Genomic DNA, 18,377 nt, shown 5'->3' with positions numbered 1-18,377 from the left:
AAATAACCCGTCGTCTGTGGATGCCCATCTCTACGGTTGTCTGGCCGCTGCCCAATTCACACCGAATCAACGGTGTAAATCAGACGTTCAATGTAAGCACTGTTAGTCCAAATGAGAAAGCGAATCGAAAATCGCTTCCTCTAAAAACCCAACGAGTGCATAAACCCAAAATCAAATCGAACTAACAAAAAGGGGCTCATATCAAGTGTATAGAATAGAAAGACCTCTCATTGTGGGCCCAAAAACCCTAATTCGAATTGAAAGAAAAAGAAGACAAAGATTCTCCCCAGGCGCCGAGAGCCAGCCTTGAAGAAAGGGGCGGCGAATCTTCTGGGGTTTCTTTGCCGTCTTTCTTCTTCCAGTCGAATTAGGGTTTTCCAAAATCGTGGAGCAGTCCCACTCAAGCCTCTCTCTTTATAATCACAGCCCCAATTTTACAGATGGGAGATTGCTCTAGGTAGGCGGAGGAAGAACAGAGATCTAAGATTATGAAGAATTTGGGTAGAAGAACGCCATTATATATAGCCTAGGGTTACAAGGAAACTTCTTAAACGCGGTCGTTTTCGGGAGCCTCCCAATTAGTCTCAACGGCGTCGTTTTGCGACTTCTATTGTTTTCTAATTTGCCGTGGAAAATTTGGAAAAAAAAAATGGAGCAATCGGAACAGTTTGACAAAATCTTCAAATGCATTGTTTTCGGTATATTAATGTATTAATATTTTTAACGATAAATGATGGTAGACCAATTTCTTATACTATTAGATTATAGAGAGTTGGTCTACTACCGCTACCATTTGCAACGGTAACTGATATACTGGGGTACGTCAGGTACTTGAGAATTTTTATTCTTGCCAAACATTGATAATTTTTGTAATTTTAAAAGTTTAAACAGATTACTTGATTACCGTGAAGCAAATGGTGTAACAGATAGACTGGCTCATCTTGCTAGTAATTGTGCTCTTGATGATGTTTGGTTAGGGGAGACTCCTGTTATTATTCAGGATATTCTCTACGAAGATTGTCCCCCCCCCCCGTTGCAAAATTCTACTTTTAATATAATAAATGAAACCGGGCGTGGGGCTGAGTCTCCCAGCTAGGCTAGGTTCCAAACCCTAACTGCAGAGCTGACAAGAAGGCCTTAACAGATATTCCAGATTCTGATATAATCATGAGATGTAGTAACAGATAGGAAACTGCGAAAGCTTGCAAAACAATTATTCATTAGCACACATACTGATACTGATACAAGCGAAATCAAATGTGAATAACTCAGAAACCAAACTTTATACATGTGAAAATGAATGGTTTCCAATTCCACGGAGACAAAGTTTGAATTAGAGGTTGGGAACCACTATACTGCTCATATGGACGCGGCACTCTAATTCCCAAATTCTATTAAAAGTACAGATACGTTCATCAACTAAACAAATGAATACATCTTATTGAAAAAGAAAGACCACAGCTGAAGATCAACGATTGATACAAGGAGACCCCAGGAGTCCAGGACTGTGCATAAGGCCGGAAGAGTTTATTCAAATCATATGCGTCAGAAAAATCCATCTTGCTCATCATATTCAGCCTGCAGAAAAGGAAATAAATACTTAAATCAAGGGCATGTCACGCCTGCCTACTACGTATTTTGAATATGCTACAGTTTGAATACCAACCTTTAGTCAATATCCAATCGCTGTTTCTTTTGTTTCAATTCCTTCAGAATAAATGCAGCTCCCTCTTTCAGCGTAGCCTTTCGTCCCACACCATAGTGCCACAATTCTGAAGTTATATACCTCCCGCTAGGGTTGTATTGATTTATCTCCATTAAAGCTGATGTTACAGCATTATACGCTTCATCACCCAATTCCTTCTTCAAACGTTTTAGTTTCTCATCATCTTCATTTATAACTTCCTGAGCCAGTTGCATTGATAATACGTAAACCATACAAATCAAAAAGTAAGAATATAAGGGGCAACTGCCAAGAATCTCACAAGAAAAAGCACAGAGAGAAATTTTAAATTTAGTATGATTAAAACTTAAAAAATAAATGCTTCAACTACATCACATTACTTACAAAAAAAAAAAAAAAAAGAGAGGAAGAAGCAAGAGAAAAACTTAAAAGTTCATTTTTTAATCGTATGTGTATTTGCTGTTGAAGCACATTAACCGATCAAAGTAATATCTGGACATATGATATATTTGGCATTTAGACCATGTGCATTTCTAACCAGGAACAATGAAGGACAGTAGATCACAACCAAACAAGCATCCGAGTGAGGGCATCAGATGCGGCAGTAGGAAAGGACTTTGCCATCAGAATTACAATTATATAAGCAATTTAATAGCTCATAACTCACAAGGGTAACCAAACTATTCCAACCGAAGATTTAACAGAACATGCAGCTCATGGAAAAATATTAGAGCTTTTTCCCACATATCTGATCTCTTCTTTTTATCAGATGCTTTCTACTGCTAGTGATAACAGATAATAAAACCAAATTTAACGAGATATTGAGATTGACAGAAAGTATACCTTATGGCCCTCTTTTACCGGAACAACATTGAAAGGATGCCAGTCTGGATCCTTCAAGTACTCCTCCCATAGAGAGCACAACTCGGAGGCCTTCTCTTCAGCTTCTTCCACATTATACTTATACTTTCTCCTCATTGCTTCTTGGAATGGCTTATTGTCAAGCTCTCCCATTCTTTTAATACCAATTTGAGCACGACTGGACATTTCCATGTCTTTCAAGCCCTGCAGAATAAGTATATTAGCATTTTATGACACAGTAGAGGAATTTCTTAAGAGCAGAAAAAACTTATGGAACAAAGGCACATTGCAGTATTGAAGTGCACAAATTGAATGTCCACCTCACAATTTACCAGTCAGGTATCAATCAAAATCTGATATGAAAAACACTGCTACATTATCTTATGAGGCACTTGATCACCTCAAAACATTTTTTTTTTTCCAGAAAATCACGTTAAAAGATCCTATGCTCAACTACCCGACAAATAATATATTGTTAAAAATCGTAATTCACCATCATCTACACCATGTTCTGCTAACTATAATAATAAAAAAATATTGTAAACCATTCCATTCAAAATCTCTCAATTAGTTTTCATTATCAATCGTTATAGGAATGGTTTGGCACAAGCAGAAGACTGTAACATAAACCAAGAATCACAGCCCTAAACTACAAACATAACTCGTAATGTTACTTTCCAACTCTTGTAGAACCACCTGAAGCCAGATGCCTGCCTTTTATTAAAAAGAAGCTACCAATCAGGCAGAACATAAGTCGAAAAATAAAATATAAACTACTTACATTAATCAGTTCCTTACGAGCTTCCTGCAGCTCATCATTGCTCTTTCGCTCCTTTACAATTAGAGTTTGATTTAAAGCTTCTAGATCTTCAAGTTCATTTTCCTTTTCACTCAAACCTTTCAGCATTCCTTCCACCTTTTCCAGCACTTCAGCATCACCGTCATCTCCCATGCGCCTTACAACATTTAAGTTTCCTTTTAGTTGCTCAATTTGTAATTCAAGAGCTTGCTTTTCATCAAAGTCCTTCTCCAGTTTAATTATTTTATTATGGAGCTCCTCCTTCTCCCTCTGGATGAAATTGGTGACAACATGCATCAATGATCTTATCTGAAATCTATAAAATAATGTTCTGTTCATTTTTAAGTACTTAAAAAAGAACCAACAAACCTTCTGATCTTCTGCCAGTTTCAATAACTTTTCATTAGCTCTCACTTGCTCTGCAGCAGCCATTTGGAGAGAACTATTTTTCACGGAATTCTATAAGAACAGAATAAGCATTAATGAAGTCTTCATAAACACAGAGCTTGGTATGAAAATCTCATATTTCTGGTATGTGGGATAGCGGTGCTTTTGACTCATGCAACACATTCAAAATACAGGAAGGATATCACTGAATCTGAGCCATGCTTATTAATGAAGTCTTCATAAACACAGAGCTTGGTAAGAAAATCTCATATTTCTGGTATGTGGGATAGCGGTGCTTTTGCCTCATGCAACACATTCAAAATACAGGAAGGATATCACTGAATCTGAGCCATAATTTTCACTTCATCTGAACACACACACACACACACATCAGGATACAGAATCTACTTAGTTGCATATCAGATGTCATCCAATCAGTTAACATAAGGATATCACTGAATCTGACACATAATTTTCATTTCAAGTGAATGTTCACAGAACAGCAAATGAACCAAGGAAGATAAAGGTAAAGTCCATGTAGCAAATTGCAGTCTACAGCTATCAGTTGTCATATTCAGTATTCCTTTTCATGTTAAGTTTGCAATCAGTGTGAATGCGAGAAGAATCAGTTTTTATTTTTTTAGCGATTTTCTTTCAGTAAGAATTTTGAAAGTAAAATACACATGACATGACTTGGGTGAGACTCAAACAGCATGCTTGTGTTCTGTAACCTTTTGAACAATTGGTTTTCACCAGTCAGCATTCATATATTGTCACAGGTATGTTAATAATAAAATCAAAGACGAACGTGCAACAATGAAGCACAAAGTAGCATACCTTTTCAATCTCCTCAGCAAGCTTTCTACTTTCACTTTCGTTATCCAGAGCACGCTTCTCCATTTCTTCTATATGCGACTCAAGCTCTTTCTTTTGGGACTCCAACTGCTCCTTGAGTTTTTCGTGGTCACTAAAAATCCTCTTAAAGTGATCCTGTGCACTTACTTGTATCTTTTTTATCTCTGTCACCCCAAACAAGCATGCCATGAGTGAATGTCTCTTCAGCATTGTAATACTAGAAAACGATAATGAAATATACCAAACCAGAATGGTAAGAATAAATGTCTTTACCAAACTAAGGTACCGTACAGCTGCAGAAAGGAAATATGCATGAAGCTCTTTAACAACAAAATGTAAGAGCAAAGACACAGTTCTGGTTAAAGGATCAGAGAAACTGGCCAAAGAAGAAATTCAATGTTGCTTTTGATAGTAGCATTCTTCCATTTCTTCATTAAGTAGAACCGAAACATACCTTCATTGTAAGCCTGTACGAGCTTATCTTTCTCTGTGATTACGTTCTTAATGGCGTTTGTAGTTTCATTACATTTCAGCTCCATCTCTTCCAAATCCTTGTTCTTGACCTCAATAATACTTGTCAGATTAGATACTAGGCTATTCTGCTTCCTGGCTTCTTCCTCCATAATTTCAGAGATAGATTTAAGGTCCCCAATCTTACGGAGGTGTTCTCCAACAATATTGTTTGCTTTATAGTCGTCAGTGCGGGCAACCCAAGCATAAAGACCAGATTTTTGGTCACCATCAGCAAACCAATCCTTTTTTCCATGACGATCTGCCTCATAAGCCCTCTCAAAAGCCATAGCATTAACATAGCCAGGCCAATCTTTCTTAAATTCCACAACAGCACTTCCTGAGTGACCCCTATAATTCCACAGAGGATGAACTCTAGAGGGATTGAACCCTTGTCTTATATACTCATCTCTCAGCTTGGATCCACTTTCTCCTACGAATCGCCCATCATTTGCTCGTCTGGTTGGGATATTAGCCACTACCCCTATCCAAGGCCACACAAATTTTTCATCATGGTCACAATCGACTGGGGGTTCTTCCTCAGCCACAGGTTTTGATGAACCACCTTCAGCTACATTTTCCAAATATTTTGTCAAAGCCATGTGTTTCACCTTCTCTTCCATGCTTCTCTTGTCTGAATTACTCTTTCCCACCCCAGAGGCATGTTGGAGCAGGTCCTTTAAATTAAAATCCCGCTTTCTCTTCTTCTGACAGAAGGGGCACATAAATACCCCATCCGCACCTTTCACCTTGTGTTTTCCATTCTTCAGCTCTTCGAGATATTGTTCTACCTCCTCATCCAATTCTGAGTCACTCAGATCTGTATCCTCGTCAGAGCTATGATCCATTTCCAAACTCCCCATTTCCACTGTAGTTAAAAAGGGACCTGAGCATCAAAATTTCCAAAATCACTTGTCAAATTGCTGTTGAAATCAATGATGTCGAATAGCTCATTACGAAGTTCAACATTTGTAAGCACATTCAAAGCAAGCAGAAATTAGACTCGACTCACTTGAGTGAGTCTGCATAACAGTATCAGGTGTCCAAACACTGTAAATCTAATTTTTCACAATTTGACAAACATGGGTCTGTTTCTTCTTTTTATTTTTATTTTTACTTTCTATTTTCTCCCTGAAAATTAGATGATAAATTCAACCCAGAAAAATGAAGAAGAGAAACAAAACAAGGCTTCACATTTCACAAATTCAGCTCATGTACATCAGCAAACTAGCTCAACAAGTCTATATATACTTACTCAGTTCATCTTCAACATAATTCCTTCATTTCTCTCTTCTGTGAAGTCAAACACTACCCAATTCCAACAACAAAGAACTACACTTCACAAAAATACCCATGCAACCCCACTCACAAAATCCAAAATTCACAAAAATTACAACTCTAATCACAAAAAATCACACTCAAGCTCCAAACTTGAAGTCTCGGACAAATTCAAAACCCTAAAACGGCAATGCATGCCGTGCAAAATGTACATGCAAGCAGCGAATCGGAAATTAGAGAGCGCGAGTGACGTCACCTGAGAGAGAATCGGAGCTCCAGAGGCCGCTGAGAGAGACGGAGAAGAAGAAGAGGGAGTCAGAGTCACTCTCTGACTTGGAGACAAGGACCACTGGGTTTTAACCAGGGGAGAATTTGGGTTTGGTTGGTTTGGTGGTCAGTGAAATCCCACAAGGCATTTATATGGGGGCATTTGGTAATACCGTGCAGTGTGAAGGAAGGCGACAATTGTGTAGCAATTCGAGAGCTTCAACGGTTGTGAGGACCGATTAGGGAAATTTAATAAGGGAAGTTGAAAGTTGCCTCCAAAATCTGGTCATTCTGGAAAATCCAATATAGGGAAATTTTTGTTTCCAATATTTGGGGTGTACCTAGTTGGTCTTGTATTCCATCTAGGGTATTGAACATGCAACGTATGATGGGTTTCATTGATGTAACAAGTTACGTTCTTGAGATGTATGTGTTACAGGTTTAGAATGTATGTGTTACGGTTTAAGGATAGAGTTTATTGATCTCGTGAGTTACGTTTTTAGGATGTATGTGTTTTTGTAGTCGTGTTTCTGCCTTTGAACACCGTTTATTTGAATATTACTTTTTAAAGTGTTTAGTGGTTTAAGAAGTTATGTCTTGTAGGATATATGTGGTTTTATAATCGTGTTTCCGCCTTAAACAATTTATTTTGGATCTTCTTATTTCAAATGATCAATGATTTAAAAAGTTACGTCTTTAAAATGTGTGCGTTTTTTATAATTGTGTTTCAACTTTTGAACAATGTTTACTTTTATTTGAATTTTTCTATTTGAAATGTGTGAGATGGATTAGCATGCAGTAATTACTAGGGGAGTTACTGGCATTTTCAGTATCGAGGCGAGACTCATCATGCTTAGCTAGAGTGATACACGTTGGATGAGAAGAAAACTCACACGGATGGCATGCAAGCGCTCTAGGGTGTCAGTTGACATTTGGAGTTATGAGCTGAGTCCACTGATGAATCATTCATGCATATTTAATGATAAACGTATGGTAAGAAAGAAATTTCACATGAAGCGCGTAGTGATATAAGATTAAATTAAATGAGCGTCCACAAAAATATGACTCCTAAAATCGAGAGTCCAAAAGGACCAAAACATTTGCCTCACTTTTATTTCGTTAAGGAAGAAGACTAATCTTAATACAGTACCAAGCACAAGTTTTTTGTTGTAGCAAAGGGGGGTTGAATCCATCAATGGATTATTTCATGATTTGTTTCCCAAATTCTCCAATCCTGTAATAGAAAATCTATTTTAATTTCTCATACCTATAAAAAAAATTAAAGAAATTAATTTTCATTTCGCAAACCCAACGATACCTTAATGTCACGACGCCAACTTAAATTGATTATTTTCGGCAACCAAATGACACCATATTTCCATATTTCCATTTTTCCAACCACATACCACTTACCTCCTGCCAGGATATAATGACGCAAATTTGGACAAATAAATTCCGACATTGATTGGCAAATACCCAAACACATAAATTTGGATTCGCATTCGGATTCGCATTCAACCAAATCCGACCCGAATTGGATCCGGTGACAAGTCCGCTCCTTATCCACGTCCAATTTCGCTTGGGCCTGTTTAGGCCCAAACACCCAGTCATCTCCTACCTCCAGTCCCTCCCACTCTATCAAACAGACAGAACCAGCTTTCAGAGTCGTCAAAACCAAAACCACCATCGGAAAGATGTTCCCTCAATTCGGGGCAACCGCCGATACTCTAAGCAAGGCGTCGACAATGGTGTTCCGGATCGGCACCGACGCCCACCTCTACGACGACCCCGAAGACGTCAGCATCGCTCCTCTCCTCGACAGCAAGTTCGACTCCGAGAAGTGCGAAGCTCTCAAACGCCTCCTCGCTCTCATCGCCCAGGGCTTCGACGTCTCCAATTTCTTCCCTCAGGTTCGAAAAATCTAATCCCTAAGGCTCTGTTTGGCTGCAAATTTTGATCTGAGCAAATCGTATATATTAGCTGAAGCTCCTGAATCGGAATTGTAGGTTGTTAAGAACGTAGCGACTCAGTCACTGGAAGTGAAGAAGCTAGTTTACTTGTACCTGCTGCATTATGCTCAGAAGTATGTTAATCTGAATCACTGACTACTTGATAAGCTTTTCGGATTCGTTTGTGAGCTGGAATTTGAATTATTGTGTGTGAAATTTCATGTTGCAGGCGTCCGAATGAGGCTTTGCTATCGATTAATTGCTTCCAGAAGGATCTAGGGGATCCGAACCCGTTGGTGAGGGCGTGGGCGCTGCGAGCCATGGCTGGGATCCGGCTGCATGTTATTGCACCTTTGGTTGTGGTTGCTGTGGGGAAATGTGCTAGAGATCCGTCTGTGTATGTTCGAAAATGTGCTGCCAATGCACTTCCTAAGCTGAATGATTTGCGCCTTGATGAGTATACTGCCGGTATTGAAGAGGTCTGATTCATTTATATGTTCAATAGTTGTAGACTTGTAGATGTTGTTCTTTTCGTTAAGATCTTGATCTTATTTGGTGGAGAAATGGAGGAAACAGTCTGTATTCACTACAGCGGTATCATATCATTGTCATGTTGCTTGTGCACTAGACATATAGCTGCTGTTGATTCTGTCGTATAAGCTAGATGCCTAGTTCAATCAAACTGGTTTATTTGTGTTATGAATTATCTCCTACGTGCATGAAAGTGTTCAAACAATCTATTACTAGACATGTTTCCAAAATCTACATGCCTTGGGTGAAGTTTATATTATGTACTGAAAGTTTTGTGATGTGCGTGTGGTTCATCACAGCCCTTTGTAGATGCAATGCTGTATTTGTATATGTGGGATATCTCATATCATTACACAACCTGAAAGGATGATACCAATGTTCTTAACATCCATATGATATTCTACACTATGCAGATTATTGGAATTCTGTTGAATGACAATTCCCCTTGTGTTGTTGGAGCTGCTGCTGCTGCCTTCTCTTCAATTTGTCCAACTAATTTGTCTCTGATTGGAAGAAACTATAGAAGGTTATGCGAGATTCTTCCTGACATTGAAGAATGGGGTCAAATAGTTTTGATTGGGATCCTTTTGCGCTATGTAATTGCAAGGCATGGGTTTGTGCAGGAATCCATTATGGCTTCTTTGCATCATACAGAGAATTCTAAATCTCAGAACGATTTCTGCGACACCAATTCCGTATTAGAAGACAGCAGTGACATGAGTGGTCTTCATGAGTCTGAATTAGCAAATGCTGTCTTTCGATGTTATATAGAAGGGCCAGATGAATATTTATCACGAGTGGGTTTTATGAATAAAGATTTCTCTGAATTCAATCCACATTTTACATCTGGAAACAATAATGAGGATGTGAAGTTCCTGCTGCGATGTACCTCACCATTGTTATGGAGTAATAATAGTGCAGTTGTACTAGCAGCTGCTGGTGTACACTGGATTATGTCACCAATGGAGGAAGTAAAAAGAATTGTTAAACCACTCTTGTTTGTCCAAAGATCATCTACTGCCTCAAAATATGTGGTAGTTAACATTTCCTTGTGATTGAATCCTTGTGTACTTAATAATGATTCGTTTACAGTTGGTAAAATGGTGAGGATTGTTTTCTTATTGACCAGTGCAGGTTTTGTGCAACATTCAACTGTTTGCTAAAGCAATTCCTTCGCTCTTCTCTCCATATTTTGAAGACTTCTTCATATGCTCATCAGATTCATATCAAATTAAAGCCTTGAAACTTGATATACTGGCTCACATAGCTACAGATTCATCAATTCCATTTGTTCTCAAAGAGTTTCAGGTATTTTGTCTTCCTTTTAAATTTGGTTGGACCTTTCCTTTCAAGGCCGATAGGCGCCTCACTTTTGCTAGGAAGTTTTATATTGGATACCTTTATGCAAACATTAACATATGATAAGACAAAATATATATATATATATATATATATATATATATATATATATATATATATATACAGTCCGTCTTAGGTGCGGACGTCCGTACCGAGCGGACGGTGCGGATTTCCTGTTTTTGACCACTTTCCGGCCACATTTTTACATCTTAACCGTTCAGTTTTTAGGTCCTAGTGTATAGATCACCGCTGCAAAATTTCAGCCAATTTGGTGATCGTTAAGGTATCCAAAACTGCAATTTACCATTATAAATACGAACGGTTCCGGTTCGACAGATTCGGTCCGTTCGTGTAAAATGCAGTTTTGGATGCCTTAACGATCACCAAATTGGCTGAAATTTTGTAGAGGTGATCTATACACTAGGACCTAAAACCTGAACGGTTGAGATGTAAAAATGTGGCCGGAAAGTGGTCGAAAACAGGAAATCCGTACCGAAAATTCAGTTTCGGTACGGACGTCCGCACCTGAGAAAATTCCTATATATATATATATATATCATCAAAGACATTTATCCTTTGCTTATTGCTCTCATGTGTTTCTAGGATTATATTAGAGATCCAGACAGGAGGTTTGCTGCTGATACTGTTGCTGCAATTGGTATCTGTGCGCAACGACTTCCAAAAATGGCAAACACATGCTTGGAATTTCTATTGGCTTTGACCAGACAGCGTCAGTGACCATCTACTTCTATTGTTGTAGATCGTAAAAAAGTTTTGTGTGTTTTCTGAAGTACTGTCTATTCTTGCAGAAGTTATGACTGGGGAATTTGGGTCTGTGGAGGGAGAAGCAAATATTTTGATTCAAGCAATAATGTCTATTAAATCAATCGTTCAGCGAGATCCACCCAGTCATGAAAAGGTAGTCTTAGTTTTTCTGCTTAGCCGTTGGCATGTATATTTTCCTTTTCTACCCTGCTAGTAACTTTGATACTAATTCCAAGTCTTCAGATAAGATGTAAATGAAGGAAGATTTGATTGTGCATTAAGTCTTTTGGAGGAAAATTTTCTGCTCCTTACATGCTTCATTTAGATAACAAATTTGGGTTCATTTGCCTCATTATTGGGTTGGGGTTTGTAGATGATTTTACTAGTACAATGTGGTACTTTTAGACCTTTTATATCTTCTCTATGTGGTTTTTCTTTTCGGGCCTTTGCTAACTAAATTTGATACATTTTGAAGGTTATTATTCAGTTGGTTCGTAGTTTAAATTCGGTAAAGGTGCCTGCAGCTCGTGCAATAATTGTTTGGATGGTGGGGGAGTATAACTCTTTAGGCGATATAATTCCAAGGATGTTAACAACAGTACTCAAGTATCTTGCGAGGTGCTTTACTTCAGAAGAGTTGGAGACAAAGCTTCAAATTTGTAATACTACAGTTAAGGTACTATGGGAAACCATTGTTTGTTGTATAATGTCTTCTATTGTCTGCATGTCTTTATAAGGAAGTTGTTTTAAATTCCTCTAGCACCTGTATATTTTTATATAAAAATATACAGGAACCAATTTCTATTTGTACTTCTGATGAAGTTTCTTCTCCAAGTAAATATGTCAATGGACCTCTGTGTCTAAATGTTGGAGCGATCTGTTTTCTAGGTTTTATTGCGTGCTGAAGGAAATGATCGGTCAACAATCCAGAAAGTTTTGAGCTATGTGCTGGAACTGGCCAAATGTGACTTAAGCTATGATGTTCGTGACCGTGCTTATTTCCTAAAGAATCTTTTGTCATCTTATCTGGATTCTCAAGGTCTGAAGGAGGAAAACATTATTCTGTCACAAAATAAAGATATTCCATGTGTCCTTGCAAAATACTTGTTTGGAGGAAAAACAAAATCAAATTCATCTGAGCCCATTGATCACAGGTTTTATCTTCCTGGCTCTTTATCACAGATAGTACTTCATGCTGCTCCAGGGTATGAACCTCTTCCGAAGCCCTGTACTATGCTCTCTGATGGCCTCGAAATAAATGGATTTGGGGAGGGAGTCACTAACAGTGACACATATGTTACAGATGATCAAAATTCAGTCTCTGAGTCTTTGGATGAGGAGAATTCTTCTAGTTATAGTTCACAACATTCTAATGGCAGTGGCAGTGAAGGGGATGGTTCAGCAAGTGAAGATGATGACAATTCTAACCCGTTGATTCAATTAACTGATGTTGGCAATGCCCATGAAGTGAAAAATGGAGCTTCTCAATCTGCTTCGGATTTCGGGGAATTGTTGTCAAATAGAGCTTTGGAATCATGGTTGGACGAACAGCCTGGTTTTTCGAGCTCGCATAATCCAGAACAAAGTCAAGTCCATAGATCTTCAGCAAGAATCTCCATTGGGGATTTTGGAGGGCAAGTTAAACCTAAAATCTATGCACTTTTGGACCCTGTGAATGGAAATGGCTTAAAGGTTGACTACTCATTTTCATCTGAGATTTCAGACATCTCTCCTCTTTTTATATGTATAGAAGTTTCCTTCAAGAATTGTTCAAATGAGATCATGTGTGATATATATTTGGTTGACGAGGAATCTGACAAAGGCACAGATTCTGGAGACCAGACTTCGGTTACGCATGAAAGGTAATTTAGATATATTTGTCTGATACAGTTCTAATCTAAGAAAATGTTAATTAGACTACTTAAATATGCATTTTGTTCAGAAAATAAAGATGCTCCTCTTCCTTGTGTTTTGATAACGGCAGTTATCATATACATCAGTCTGTGACATTAACTTATGATCCAAGTGCTTATTTAGTGGACAGTTAATTATTGTGCCTGAGAAATACAGAAATTGGCTATCTCTATTTCCTGGGATAGCCTTAGTTATCATGAAAAAAAAAGAAAAGAAAAAAAGAAATCAAGAAAAAAGAAGAAGAAACCATCTGTATTGCACTTGAGCTTTAGTAAACCAAGTTGAGTTGTTCTTATGCTGGATTTGTAAAAAGGATGAGGTCAAACATATTTTCCTGGAGCTTTTACATATTTCTTAAAGTTTGCCCCCCTTGTAATGTAGGGTCTATTATCAACTTTTCTTACCATTGTTAATTTTGTTCCCTTTTTTACATAAATGGTCTTTGTTTTGGTGGGTATCAATTGTAAAATGAAGTATAAACTTTTATGGTTGTTTTTTCCCTCAATGGTTGAGATAGATGCATATAGTTTAGTTGGTGTTTGACAGACTCTGGTCCGCGCTTAGATGCTTTGGAGAACTACTGTTCAGCACGATCCTTTTTGTTCTTAGGCTAGCCATACAGTATTAGGATTATGCTTATTTCTCCTCCTGGCATCTTTTATTTTCATGAGGGCTAATCTTTTGTCATGATTTATCTTAATACTGCAGCTCCATGATATCTCAAAATAATGCGTCAAATCTAGCTTCTGTAGAAGAGATCGCTTCTCTGGAATCTGGTCAAACTGTGACAAGAATCATCCAAGTTCGCTTCCATCACCACCTCTTGCCTCTCAAACTCACCTTATATTGTAATGGCAAGAAGCTTCCTGTTAAGTTGAGGCCTGACATTGGATACTTTGTAAGAGCTCTTCCTTTGGATGTTGATGCCTTCACAATTAAGGAGTCTCATCTGCGAGGAATGTTTGAATGCACAAGAAGGTAGAGTGATTCATTTTTCTGAAGTCATATAAAATTGTTAATTATGGATTTCAAAATCTTCTTCTAGTTAGGTCTTTGTTGGCAATGTAGATTGAATGTCATGTTTTGTAAAACAGGTGCAATTTCATTGATCACATTGAGGATCTAGACAAGAACAAGGGAGACAAGTCTTTGGTTGAAGACAAATTTCTTGTAATCTGCCGAAGTCTTGCGTTGAAGATGCTTAGCAATGCGAATCTGTATCTTGTGTCTGTTGACATGCCGGTAGCAGCAAAACTTGACGATGCAACAGGTTTGTGCTTACGTTTCAGCAGCAAGCTCTTGAGCACCTCAGTCCCCTGCTTAATTACCATTACTGTAGAAGGTAGATGTTCTGAACCACTGGAACTGACGGTCAAAGTGAACTGTGAAGAAACTGTCTTCGGGTTAAATCTGTTGAACAGAATTGTGAATTTTCTTGGTTGAGCCCTCTCAGGCCCATGTATGATTGGTAGGGATGCCGAAAACGAATATTCAGAATTCAAGAGAAAATAGGAAATACACTGTGTACTACAGTTTTCTAAACGTGTTGTATCTGTTTGTGCAGTTTTTGTACAGTAGGCAAAAGCATTGCGATCATACCTTTTTAGGAAAATGACTCGACTCTCGAGTATGTTCATTCTTTTCGCTAGAAAGTGGGGTTTTTTTTAATTCCTGATTGTATCAGCTGCTTCTTGGTTGTTGTACAGTGGTTATACTTCGGATGCATACAAGTTTGTCAGTTTTCTGAATAGGGCTGGAGCTCGTTCAGAAATGCTTTAACTCGATGGAACACAAATGTTTACGTAGTAACATGCTTTATAATGTTGAACTTGTGGTACAATGAATAATTAACTACACATATCGAAATCCTTTACATGCTGAGCAGTGTTATACAGGACAGTTGCATTTTGATTCTCGTCATTTGCTCACAATGGCAGTAGATAGCGGAACTCAGATTCATGAGGTTGGACTTCTACCATTTTGTTTATCGGTGACTTTGTTTCACCATTCAAGCACTCCATTATCAATCTTTTCAGCGACCCAGATCGTGGCAATTGGCTATAAATCCATTCTAGCAGTGAGTCCATATCATCTGCAAAATCGCGCATATGCCATTGTAGAAGCTTTGGCACCACAATTCTCTTCTTGCTAGTAACTCCCACCGAAGCTTCCAAGTACTCTACTTTGGCTCTCTCTAACTCATTTACAATCTCCTCTGAGGTATAGACCCTTAACTGCACAACAGATCGGGTGTACGTTTAAATTATGGAGGTTGGAGAAATACAATACGGAATAGATGGAGAAAATGCCTTTCTGAAATGATATAGGAGAGCAATGATACACTTACTGCTGGTGAGGACCAACTTCCTCTGCAAAGAGCAAAGGTCACATTTGGTTCAGGGTATCCTAAACCATAGGCATGTCTTAGTAGCATTTCTTTCTCATAAGCAGGTCCCTACTAATTGAGATGTAAATTGATCAGATAAAATAGAGGAAGGTTCAACAAGTATTATTTGGGTGGATATGGTTTCACTTACTTGTTTTGTTTCTGATGGATGTCGGAGTATGAAATGCTCAATAGCTAGAGCATTGAGCACTATGCCGCCAACATTCAGTGCAGCCTAGTTGAAAATGGCACTGTTTATCAATTGAATTTCTAGAGTGATTTATGTGATGAATACTTTAGAATTGAGAATCAATCAGGCACTGGTGTACCTTGTTCATAAGTAAAAGTAGCTTTTCTTGTGTGGAAGGCAACCCATGATCGAGAAATGCCTGAAAATTGATAAGAACAGAAGCTCACATCAGATATCTCACTTGATCTTTCTGTCTTTCTTGTTTTGTTACTTAAGATGTCTTACAGTACATGCATGATGCAGGCATTGTAGATATTGATCCAAAATGCTAGCTTCTGCTTGTATGTCAAGCAAGTCAAGTCCACATCACACAATTGACGCATCAATTTCCTGAACAGAATAGAAGACTTCATTGAAATAATAGTTTGGAATATGTCACAAATTAAAAATGATATATCATTGCTGACGAGACCTGCAAGTCACCTCAATTTTTCAATTCCATTTGAACAATCTGATAAGCGTCTGATGTCTAACGAGCTTCTTGTGATTTGGATGAAGTTCTTATATGGGCCAACGTCCCGGACAGCACCATCTATATCTGGCAAAATGCAATAAGGGTCAACATGTGATGTATTGTAGTTGAAGAGCGCTGATGATTTGCAGTTGAATGAGGTTTTCGGCATGAACCCTTTTGAGTTCATACAAGAGAGAGTAAGCTTTGGCACAACAGATGATGACCCCTCTTTTTCCAATGAGGTCTGTTTTAGTTCAAGAAATATGCCTATAAGGCACTTGAGCAACTGTTCCGAGAGTTCATTTGGTTTCTGAATGCCACTTTCATTGTTCATAATGCTTTGAATTCTGCTTCTTCTGCTTAGTCTCCTTGACATTTCAGCAATCTCTCCTGCCAAAGAAACACAAGAAACAAAACAAACACTATGAGTTTAATGCCGAAAGTGCAACCTCGTTGCTCACTTACATATTAGCAAGCAGTTTACCATCAGTTTTTGTGAAATTCCACCTTTGCATATCAGAAGCAGAACCAACAGAGGCTCTTCTATCCCTTACTCTCCTTTTTTCTTTTCTCAATGCTTCGTAGTTCTGCGATCTCGATCCCTCAATCAGTGACTGATTTCCAGCTCTGAAGAATGACTGATTCTGTTCCCACTGCCTCCTATGCATTTCCCACTCTCTTGTTTGAGCTCTCTCTTTGTACAACATCAGTTTCAGCTCTTCGACTTTTCTTTCAAGCCCACTGATCTCGTCTTCCACCATTTCCAGCTCTGAAAATAGTTCCTGAACCTGCACAGTGTAAAACCCTCTTCTTAAAATTCAGTTCCACTTAAAGTAGATGTATATTTAAGTAGCTAGCCCTACATACAATGATATATTTACCTGAGGTGGAAGCAATGAGAGAAGACATGGATGTGATAGAGCAGGTCCATGAAGTGCGCAGTGAAGAACCCTATTAAGTGTTTGCTCCCCATCCAACTCTTCTTGCAATTTCAGAACCTGTAGAAGAACAAAACACACGTATTTGGTTACTGTCAACTACTTTTAAGTAACAAAATTATTAATATAACATGCTACCAAATTTCATGTAGGGTTTTGTCACCTCTTCCTCAAGAACAAGTCTCTTCTGCTTGTCCTCGCTTCGTTGCATTAGAAAGTCTTCGAGTTTCATTCTTTACACAGACAAAAACCAGTTGAGATTCCGAGAACATTGAGTTCCGGGAGCAGAAGAAGTAATGGAAGTTATTGAGGCGTGATGCAAAGAGAGATTATTGAGGTGCCATGTCGTGGGTGCCATTAAGGTAAAAGTAGGTAAGAAAACAAGAGGGGGATGACATAGGAGAAGAGGGAAGTAATGAACAGATTGGGAAAACTGAAATGCATGAACGAGAAGGTGCGGTGGGAGAATCTGTGTGTGTGAGATTGGGAAGTTGGTGTGTTATTTTTTTTTCTTTTTTGAAATATAAGTTGGTATGTTATTATTGCTATAGGTGTGTAGTACATGACCATCCCATGAAGCTAACTCTCTCTTTTTGGTCCAAGTTGCTTATTCCTTATGGCATTGAATTTAATTTCAACAGTAAGAGTGGTGAGGACGTGAACCCCATGACAAAACTGCAAAAAAAAAAAAAACAAGCTTCGCCGTCTGTGGGAATCGAACCCACGACCACACGGTTAAAAGCCGTGCGCTCTACCGGCTGAGCTAAGACGGCAGATGCAAAGAAATACTATCAGCAACTTAAACTATCTAACTTTTGCCATTTTGAGTTTTTGACACTAACGTACGTACTTATGTCTCAATTTTACTTTGTTCATTCCATTTATTTATTTTCTACTTGAAAATTTTCACATGATTGAAGAAAATCATTACTCATTGCATAATATTATTAACTAATTATTGTCACCGGCCTCTTCAAAGTTTCAGAAAGTGATGGAACAAGCTTTCCTTGCAAATGGAATAACCCTTGAGCTTTTCTTACAAATTATCAAAATTAGAAGGCGGCTGGAATAGCCCTCAAGGTAGACCAAGAAATTCACTGTTCTTCTTGCCTTCTTAATTTTTACCTGATCGATTTATCATCAAGTACATATATGCTCATTTTCTTTGTCGTTAACAGCGACCTCAAATT

The 18,377-nt window shown here is 38.3% G+C and overlaps 3 protein-coding genes and 1 non-coding gene across 5 annotated transcripts; 1 reads left to right on the top strand and 3 right to left on the bottom strand.

The window, feature by feature from the left end:
• Positions 1-1,200: 1,200 nt before the first annotated feature.
• LOC112182765 (protein INVOLVED IN DE NOVO 2) lies at positions 1,201-6,910 on the bottom strand. The gene is made up of 8 exons (XM_024321306.2): positions 6,631-6,910; positions 5,041-5,982; positions 4,569-4,750; positions 3,714-3,803; positions 3,327-3,614; positions 2,528-2,749; positions 1,667-1,905; positions 1,201-1,578 (listed from the first exon to the last, which is right to left on the bottom strand). The coding sequence occupies exons 2-7, from the start codon at positions 5,957-5,959 to the stop codon at positions 1,669-1,671; spliced, it is 1,938 nt and encodes a 645-aa protein (XP_024177074.1). The 5' UTR covers positions 5,960-5,982; positions 6,631-6,910; the 3' UTR covers positions 1,201-1,578; positions 1,667-1,668.
• Positions 6,911-8,252: 1,342 nt separating this feature from the next.
• LOC112182762 (AP3-complex subunit beta-A) lies at positions 8,253-14,943 on the top strand. The gene is made up of 11 exons (XM_024321302.2): positions 8,253-8,551; positions 8,648-8,724; positions 8,820-9,069; positions 9,535-10,155; positions 10,256-10,429; positions 11,084-11,210; positions 11,290-11,399; positions 11,721-11,921; positions 12,134-13,107; positions 13,868-14,137; positions 14,254-14,943. Exons 1-11 carry the CDS (start codon positions 8,336-8,338, stop codon positions 14,600-14,602), a joined length of 3,369 nt encoding a protein of 1,122 aa, XP_024177070.1. The 5' UTR covers positions 8,253-8,335; the 3' UTR covers positions 14,603-14,943.
• Positions 14,944-14,945: 2 nt separating this feature from the next.
• Positions 14,946-17,601, bottom strand: LOC112182763. 2 transcript variants are annotated; one of them, XM_024321304.2, is made up of 9 exons: positions 17,351-17,600; positions 17,131-17,247; positions 16,734-17,037; positions 16,219-16,639; positions 16,026-16,125; positions 15,875-15,934; positions 15,697-15,780; positions 15,507-15,614; positions 14,946-15,393 (listed from the first exon to the last, which is right to left on the bottom strand). In XM_024321304.2, the coding sequence occupies exons 1-9, from the start codon at positions 17,417-17,419 to the stop codon at positions 15,085-15,087; spliced, it is 1,572 nt and encodes a 523-aa protein (XP_024177072.1). In that variant the 5' UTR covers positions 17,420-17,600; the 3' UTR covers positions 14,946-15,084. The 2 variants fall into 2 exon arrangements, with proteins under 2 accessions (XP_024177072.1, XP_040365253.1); XM_040509319.1 differs by having other exon boundaries at positions 15,254-15,393; positions 15,507-15,565; positions 17,351-17,601.
• Positions 17,602-17,887: 286 nt separating this feature from the next.
• On the bottom strand, positions 17,888-17,960 carry TRNAK-UUU. The gene has a single exon. It is a non-coding gene; the product is annotated as a tRNA-Lys (tRNA).
• Positions 17,961-18,377: the final 417 nt, after the last annotated feature.

This window comes from Rosa chinensis, chromosome 1 (assembly GCF_002994745.2).
Source record: "Rosa chinensis cultivar Old Blush chromosome 1, RchiOBHm-V2, whole genome shotgun sequence".
Taxonomy (NCBI): Eukaryota; Viridiplantae; Streptophyta; class Magnoliopsida; order Rosales; family Rosaceae; genus Rosa; species Rosa chinensis.
This window is presented reverse-complemented; position numbering and strand designations above follow the sequence as displayed.